The sequence below is a fragment of the Lottia gigantea genome (assembly GCF_000327385.1).
Source record: "Lottia gigantea unplaced genomic scaffold LOTGIsca_22, whole genome shotgun sequence".
NCBI classification, from domain to species: Eukaryota; Metazoa; Mollusca; class Gastropoda; family Lottiidae; genus Lottia; species Lottia gigantea.
The window spans coordinates 2,644,161-2,654,070 of record NW_008708555.1 but is presented as its reverse complement, the minus strand read 5'-3'; the positions used below and the strand labels follow the sequence as shown (position 1 = coordinate 2,654,070).

At 32.9% G+C, this 9,910-nt stretch overlaps 1 protein-coding gene across 1 annotated transcript; it reads right to left on the bottom strand.

Annotated features, from left to right (window-relative positions):
* Positions 1-4,466: 4,466 nt before the first annotated feature.
* Positions 4,467-8,608, bottom strand: LOTGIDRAFT_159940 (hypothetical protein; the record flags this gene model as incomplete). Its single annotated transcript, XM_009054629.1, has 5 exons — positions 4,467-4,531; positions 4,775-4,961; positions 5,958-6,084; positions 6,447-6,563; positions 8,601-8,608. 5 exons carry the CDS (start codon positions 8,606-8,608, stop codon positions 4,467-4,469), a joined length of 504 nt encoding a protein of 167 aa, XP_009052877.1.
* Positions 8,609-9,910: the final 1,302 nt, after the last annotated feature.

The window sequence follows — 9,910 nt, the reverse complement described above, 5'->3', positions numbered from 1 at the left end:
GTATTTAATTTATCAATTGATGTTCATAATAATCAATATGAATAATATTTCAGAGACACTTTCCGATGACCATTCATGTAGTGTTTCACCTACATAAATTTGATCTGGGCATTATTTACAAGATATACCCCAAAAGATGACCATTTGAAATATGTTTTATCCAACATACTAATGGTGGCTTTTCAACAGCCTAAAAATTCGAAAGAGTGCTTTGTGGAGACTGGGATCTCAGACCAAGAAAATAGCAATATCGCCATTTTGAAAGTATCCTGAAAGGGACAAGCTGTTGCAAGGAAGAATAACTGAAAATTGAATATGCAGATGTTTTCTCTCGCATTGTTGGCATGTTAACGGAAATGTTTCAGGTATATCAAATGTTTCAACTCTCAAATGAAATAAAAATCTGAGCAATATTCGTAAATGTGAAAGTCAGGTTTTAGAGTTCGTCAACACCACCTGTTTTTTTTAGTTAGCAAATGGCACCCAGTGGAAATGTGTCCAGAAAGGCTATCTCATGCAGAAAAACTATAAAACATTGTCTGTACTCTTAAACAAACTTTCATTAAATTCTGATGTTTCGTATAACCAACATCTTAACGGTATATTAGAGAACCCGAATTGAGTACCATAATGTACAAGTCTGTCAGAGGTAGGAACCACTGGACTGTAGTAATGTCTAGTCAAAACAAAACCAGACATCCAAAGCTATATTGTAGCAGTTTCACATGAGGAAGTATTACAATCATAAGTGAGGAGGTATTTCTAAATGAAAAGTGGTATAAGGTGTCTAGAAGAATAAAAATATGGCGCAATACAACCTAAATACTATCGAAAAAGTTTTTCTTTATTGCCACCATTTTCAGATATATAAATAACTACACTGTACAGTTCAAATGTTTAATTTTGGTATAATCTAGCTATAGTATTCAAATATTTAATTGCGAACTGAATATTGGACTGGTATGGACTTCTTGAATCGTGAGATCCCAGAGCAGTATGTTGCAGGTATTCCATGTATGATTTTTTTTACCTTCTGCACATTTTTTGTAGGCGTTAAAACAGTGTACATGTATTTCATTTAGCGTCAGATGTTACTCAGTAATTTGCATTATATACACAGTGTTTCAGTAGAGCTATTCACATATAAACCATTTCATCTGTCACACTATAGATCAAATTCCAAGCTTTCAACATGAAGATATTCTGTATTTTTGGGACACTGGTGGTTAGTTGTATGTTAGTTGAGGTGTTGGAATCATGTCAAGACCAATCCGGTATGTAATTACAAAACATAATGTATTACGTTACATACTTTATACAGTAACAATATGGCGCTCAATATACAGGTGACAATAGCGTGGGTTACAAAGCCAAGCTTTTCATTTTACTGACAACAAATTTTTTTTGTCAATTTATCAAATTTGCTATCTATAACAAATTAATTTGGACTGTTAAACTCGTGGATTGATTTCTATAAGTTATTATGTATGGACATGCTAATTAAAATTGTATCAAACTTCCGTCCCGTTTTTATTAACTTTTGTCTTTTCTTTAGTCAGTAAAGTTAGGGTCGAAATACGACCCCGTGTCAGTGTCTAGTGCTTCTCGAATAGACCTTTTAATCTCATCATAAAATCCCAGCGTTACCTAGGGCAGACATTTGATTGGCTGGCGGTATAATCAAACTGACGAATGTTCAGGGGGCTCATTTTTAGACCCTAACCGAAGTAGCTAAATTAAAAATAAACGTTTTAAAAAACGGAACGATAGTTTGGTCTAACTTTAATTAGAAATAGAAACGTAGATTAACTTAAAGCAGTGATTTTGGACACTATTAAGGTTGCTCCACAAAATTCCCTTTTTCATGGGTATAGTACTGCTAATTACTAGGGATCGACACTTAAGAAAGACCTTTCGGATTACCTATGAATATTAACTACACACCGGGCATAAAAATCTAGCTCCCCTATTATATGTAATCATAAAATGCTATAAACTAAGGACCACAAATGGTATGACTATCCCTTCAACACAATCTAATCTGACACAATCTGCTTCAGAAAGGTGGAGGGAATATCAGAAAGCGTACGACATCAATATCTTCACTGGAAATCGTTTCTATATAAGAAGGAACGAAGACGTTTCGAATGGATTCACTGGTAATTACGTGATCAATGGGTAGGTAAGCCTGAAAATAATTTCTTTGCAAGGAAAGCCAAATGAATCAGGTTGTGTTGAAATATAAGAAAGAACGAAACAACTGTATTTTACAAGGTTCACAGTGAAGAATCCTTTCTACCAGCTGGTCCTTGACCAAACCTCTTGGCATTGATCTTTCCTGGATAGCCGTAACCATGTACAGCTGGGTCGACTGGAAGAGTACTTATTCAAGGTCATCAAACTATCACAGGCCGATGGCGAATTGAAGCCAGCACATACATGAAACAGCGCTTTAACCGGCTGTACTATAGAATCTCACTTATATGATCTATATTTAATGGTAAATTGGTCATTCAATTACAGTTTAATTTCAAATTCATTATAGACTTACATGATTTCACTTCAGAAATGGCCTTAATACCGACCCTATGATTTACAGCATAACATGATACGCCGATTTAAAAGGGATTTTTCGCAAACTGTCGGATTCTAATGAACCCCCCCTTCGCTTACTTTTACTTTTGTTGGTTACTTTCTGTGCTTGTTCTTACTGCTATTTACAATTATCTCATATGTATAATATTTTGCCTAATGTGTTTTCTTGTGTATATTTTAAAGGATAGCATATGACGTACCAGCGGCAGCTACAGCAGTATTTCTGTACACTAGCGATACAATACCCTACTGGTTTTCAACAAAATCAATGATGATCATCTACCATTACGCTTATGGGAGTCCAATAAAAGTATGTATTAAGAAATGTATGAAAATGCTACCAAAAATGTTGATATTCATTTACTTCAGATCTCTATTAAACTTTGAGCATGTGAGCCCCGGACTATCATTTTCGCCTTTGCCATTTCTCTTGCTAAATCTTCCCTTGGTACGTTTTTCCCCAGTTAATTATTGATTCATAGATACTTCTATCACGTTCTACTACTTACAGATATCAAAGTTCCATCCAAATGGTGTTATTACTGTGCAGTATCTTGGAAATAAATTCCATCCCTTGTGTCTAAACATAACCTGTCAACATGAAATTGTATTGGATGAGACGGCTACACTGAAGAAAGAGTTAGTTGACCCAAGTGGATGGAGCATGTTTACGGCTGTCCTTGCTCCGTACCCTGCGGGTGCGTTATGGTTTTGTTCACAATAATCAATTGTCCCATGCAAACTAATCGATAAGATAACCCAAAGCGAATGAAGGTGCAATAAACACAGCTTTTGCACGTTATGCCACTTAGTATTTAACAAAATTACTTTGTCTACCAATAACTTAACGAATGATATTATTTTCCTATTCGCTTAACTCTACTGACACAATGTGTCAAAATTATATTCAATTAAAATGATAACTCAATATTTCACATTTTATAGGTGCAGGTGTACAAGGAACACAGACGAGGACATCTGATTCAAAACTCAGATGTCAATTTGATGGAGTTAATGGTATTCCATAAAACATCAGAGACCAAAAATATTGAAATGTATTAAAATTGTGATTCACTTCTCATTTTCTTTTTATTATCGCACTATTAATAACGGCAAATAAATATATTCCAATACACAGAGCGGAAATCAGCAATGTTTTTTGAACGCTTTTCACAATTACACAGTTATTTCTTTTTTTATAAATCTTGGTATACAAAAAATAATTTAGTTCTATATTTACACTTTTCGTCATTAACATTTCATACATACATTTGAATCTATCTTTTTCTATATCGCTCTAAAATTGATCTGATCTGTTAAGCACTATTTTAAGAGTGAAAATATTTTTGTATCATTATTGTATTTATCTATGTATTCGGGACCAGATTCATTGTAATCTGAATACAAAAGTCATGTTCAGATGTTGAGAAGCATGAATTCATGAGTTTTGATGAGGGTGACAGAAGGATTTCTCAATCTGAAGGCTGTCTTTTGTGGACCCCATTTGTGTATACAGTTTTTCGTTTTGGATGTTGGATGTTGTTCTGCCCAGTTCAAATTGGGCAGTAAAGGCCGTGAACATTAAAGATTTTCTGACGATTTGAAATTTGAAAAAGAGGCCACTAAACAGACAAGCAGACAAGTTACACAAGCAGACAAGTTGGACATTAATCTCAATATTTTTTTATCCCTTTACGAAATTCAATATATACATGTATATAAAATGATATAAAGAAGCATAGACTAAATACTATACATTTCGCATTATAGCGTCTTGTTGGCTATATCCTGGCAGAGAAGCTTTTACCCCACGAGTTTTTATAGATTTTATCATTTTATTTTGAATGAAAATTCATTTCAACAAGAACACCTCAAAGTTCTTCATCAATTCTACATACTAGATTTCCAGGTATCTTCTGTCGTGCTCCCGGTATTCCTGAAATTGTAAAGAAATACTTTATTATTTCAATAAACTTGCGTATTTTATAAAACATACATACTGTACAAGGTTTCGAGTTGAAATATATTCTGATATTATTGAATGAAAATGTTATGCTAAACAGAGTTTAGGGATACTAAAAAAGTTTTGTTACTCTAAATTAGGTTATTCCTGCTAACGCTATTTATAATTCAGAATAACCCCCATGGAACAATAAGTTATTGGGAACTCAGAACGAACCTTCGCCATACGGGACCATGACTGTCTGAAACGAGCCCCATGCGTTCGGGTCAACCAACTCTAACTTCTGAATAACACCGACATAAACTATATCTTCATGTCGACAGTTCAGGTTTTTACACAAGGGATCAAACTTATATCCAAGATAATGTACAGTTATAGAGCCATTTTTATGTAATGTTGACACCTGTAAATAAACATTGAATAGTACAGCTATGTAGAGGAAAGCCACTGATTAAAACTGTTAAGTCATGATCACCACACCTGCAACGTTGTACCTGCGTTGATGTACAGCAAATCTCAACCCACAGGTCGCAATTACACTATGTAATTGTTTATGCAACCCTTCAAAACATTGGGCCGAATTCATAAACCATAGCATCAGCTTATAAGGTGGAGCATTTAGAAATAGCAGAATTAAAAGTAATTTCTATATATCCTATAAATAATCGTTTGCTACGCGTTGCAGCTTTTAATTTTGCTCAATGATTGATGAGAAAGAAGACACTGCATGCGAATTGAGGAATTGCGACCAGCACAGTGAAAACAAATGTACTGGACTGTGATAACCGTTACTCTGTTCAATATTTTTTTTCAGATATTTGTCAGTCTGTCATATATCAATTCTTGAAAAGTTTATACGCTCCTTGAGCGCCTTAGAATGTTCCCTGAGATAAATAAACACAGAGATAACAGTCGAAGTAATTGTGAAAAATGACAATTTGGTATTTAGGAGCTTGCAAATCCGACAGAATATGTTTCTTCTACTAAGGCAAGGACATGTGCTTATGCATTTGTTGATTCTTAAGCAAGATCTTAAATATCCAGCATTTACCTTTTCTTGATTTTCACGGAAGCAAATTCTTAGGTTTTATGAACGCAAAAGTAAGGTAAAGCCCAGAAAAAGCAAATGCTCTGTTTTGTGAATTCGGCCTATACAAGTGTGGAGCTTACACCATAGCGATCATTAGAATACCTGTCAATATTTTCGAACGCCTATCTCATGAAAGTAGCGTTCAGACCTCATGACCACTTTCATTATTCGCAACGATACGGAACTGGTAATCGCCATGGTTTGGGAGTACCTTTATATGGTTAGGCTATTAATATTTAAGAAAAAATATGATGAAAAGTGGTCTCTTTTAAAATATTATCAAAAAAACACCCGGAATCTAAAACATACTTTAAATGGACTTCCAGCAAAATAATTGTGGACTAATATCATTGCGGATGACGAAAACCAATATGGTATTGTATCGGTAGTGAACAGAAATACTCCTGTAGATGTCACTGGTAGATTATGTACCTTCCTTGAAAATGAACAAAAAATAGAAATTTTCAAAATCAATGATAAATTGTCAGGCAAGTTGGCATACGGGTTTGGTTACTGGATACCTTATCTATTTCAATCTTTATATTGAGTACGAGATAATACTCATAAAAATATTTGTCAATAATTGAAAACAGAATACCAGATACAGCAAGTAGTATTGTCAGTTCAGAATAACACGGATTGTGTACCGGTCAAATAGGATAAAGGTCTTCTGGAATACAAAGAATTGTTTAATAATCTCAAATAACGTCAACGAATCTACCTACATATTATATTTAACACGACCTTACATGCTTGGTGTTCCATCTTAATTCCAAAGACAAATGTTTTAAAGCTTACCCATTGATTTTGAATCGGCCAGTAAATCCATTTGAGGCATCCTCGATTATCCGACTGTAATGAAGATTTTCAGAATCGTAAATAGGCCGTATGCTTCTACATACTCTTTCCAACTGACTGAAAGCAACAAATTTATCCGTAGTTGAACAAAATCATTGCATTTATGTGCTACAGAGAAAATCAACTGAAACAAGCAGAATCTGTACACCGTCAAAGTAGTAAATTGGACGACTCATTTCTATAATATTTGTATGTGAGTAAACGAACACATGGGAACTTAAAACTTCATTTCTCATGTCGTAATGTTATATTATCACGTTTTTATCGATGTCAATAACTTCTAATTTTTGTGGGTTGTCGTATTTTTGCATAAAAAATTCAGATCATGATGCAAACAAAAGATATTATCATTGAAAATTAGAATATTTTCGGACAGTCTTGTATCCTTTAAATGTGATCGGTATTAATGAACGTTAGAATAGTCTATGCTTACATATGCTTTTTGCGTAACGTTTCTTTTTTATCAAAAACAAACACTGCAAAATGACGTACCCGATTTGTCTTGACAAATTCCCAATACCTCGACTAATACAATCGGCACCAGTAGCGTAACAAAAAGTTTCTTCAACATGTTAACTGAAAGTGAATTAGTTACTGTGATTATTTCTATATAATTTCAATACTCTCCTGAAGCACAATTTATATCGTTTATTTGAGCTTACTAGTTCCGCTTGAATTTATTTTAAATTAATGTTTTAATTGTTGTTAGTGTTGCGAGCAAAAGCTTTATAAAAAATCATGAATAGTAATATATTTAATGCAGCCACTTTTTTCTTGATTTTAAATGTTATTTATTAAATTACCTGGTATTCCAGAAGCCCTATTTTAATTTTTAATTTGTCTTCTTATAACTTGCTTCTTTCTTTTCCTGATAAGCCACAGACCAAAGACTTATTACATTTGACCTTCATTGTTCTAAAAACGTCTTCTGTTTCTATGTAAATGAGTATTTGCATAATTTGCTTAGCTTCGAAACATTATATACGAATTTGAGCGTTTAACATTCAGTTTGATTCTTTACCATGCTTTTCGTAAATATTGAACAATGTCTTTATTTGAACTATCGATGTAGCTTGTTTTAAATTCTTGGCGTAATCATAACGAATTGCACGTATGTATAACGTATTGTCAACTTATATGTAGTTTAAACAAAGGACTATTACGTACTAAGTTGCTTTAAAAGTCCGTTGCTTATAATTCCATAAGTAAACAAAATTGAACCAGAGTCTGGGGCGACCGAAGATAACAGAAGAAATTGTTCTTTACATTTCATCACGGCTCCATCAGATTATCAGACAGATTTCATAAGAGAAAAAAAAGTGTTATTATCTTCTATGAATAAGAAGAAGATGGTATTTATGTGTTCCTACGTCCGGTCTTGTATACTGAATACAATTACACAATTACACATTATGTCTTGTGTCTTAGATCAGATGTTGGGTACAGAATTTATATTATTCCTTTCATAAACCAAGAATAAAAAGCGATAGACAGTTAAATGAGGTGTTTCAAACAAACAAAAAAATAAATTATTATTAATAGAATATAATAACGACTGTCACAATTCTGTTGTGAAAACTGTGACTTTCCTAACACTTCACCTACCATTATTGTCTGTTAGTGTTATATTAACACCATGTTGACAAGAAAATATATATACCAAATACATAATATTTCTTCCAAGATTGAAACCAAGAAAGTGAGTTGACAAGCAGTTTCTATAGTCAATTTATAGTCAGGTTTTCAGAAATATCTATTATTTCCTATGATGAGATGTCACCAGATTTATAGGATTCTGTCCATCAAAGAATAAAACTATATTAAGTATTCACTGTTTATAATAAACAGTCTGACAAGAGTTTATATTGACTAGACTAGATTGTTCTGGGGTGGGGCAAGTAATAAATCGGGAGGGCAAATGGAATAAGCTGTCTTCGTTCGTTCCTTGGATAATACAAAACGCCATGAAACATTGTTTAAATCGATTGCAGGGCAATTCAACCATTTTGAAACTTTAACGACACTGATATCACCATGTATAACATTGAAAGGGATTCAAAGGGGACATTATGTGTGTTTCCAGGAAAGACATACCTTGTCATAATTGCAACAATCTTATTTTTGGTTAACGTGTTTTTTACATTTCTGTAATAACTAAAATATTTAACAAAAATTCCTACATAAAATGACTGGATGTGCAGAAATATTGTTTAGCTTCAATAGCCGCTATCAACCAGAACTAATAACAATATATTGAAACACTATCATCATAATTATTAGCTTATATACAATATGCAAACAACAATTGTCTTATTTGCCCTGAAGTTGTTATAAGAATATGTTATAAGCTAAATATTGATGCTATAATAGCCAGTGGCTAGAAAAATTATCACATGGATAGTCAAAATCATTATGATGTTATGAAATAACTTTCTAAATTAGATTGTAATCTATGTGATATGGGTTTTATTACATTGTCACGAGATAGCAATCCACTTAATATTGAAGATATATGTTTTATCTGTCACTTTTTTAAACGTTCAAGGAATTTTCAAAAATCTTAGGAACATCTAATTCTGCATTAAAAAATTCTATATGTAGTATTGAACGATACAAAACACCGAAAAAAAATACTCTAAAAATATGTTATTAAAATTACTTTTTTACTGCTAATTGTCAGTAGCAGATGGTTTTACTTCAGCACTTATAAAATATTACAAGACAGTCATTCTTAAAACCATCCATTAAAACCTGTCCTTCAAAGGTAAGACTTGTACCTCAGAATAAGAACATGGGTAATACTTCAACCACAGATTAAAGAACCTGAGTACACTTGTACCTCGGAATAAAGAACCTGCCAAGAGATGGAAGGTTATCACTGACTTATAATCAACTTGCAACATCAAAGACATTTGCCATCATAGGTTTATAAATTTTAATAATACATTTAATGGGGTAAGGTTATTGGTTATTTTGCTAATTATGTTGATTTGTTTATGTTTTTATTGTCTATATTCACTATGTACCTGTTGATAATAAATTACTTCATTTCTACATTCTGACATATTTATGGTAATTGTGCTATTGGAATACGAGGCATCAAGTCAAAATAAATAAAGAAGACAATTAGCACATCATTTGTATGTTATTTATATTTTTAAGTTATTTATACTGGTAAAAGATGTATTATCTGAGATCATGTACAATTCATTGAGTTAAATTGGTTGAGAGTCAATAACTGTAATTTTACTTGGAAGCAGATTCTATTTGGGGTTATAGGGGTGTTGTAGACGCCATAGCAATTCAAATGAATGTTTTTACCAATGGTGCACTTTCATTCATACAGTTATACGTACACTAATTTAGTCGACCAGTTTACAACGACCCTCTATTATTGTTGATTT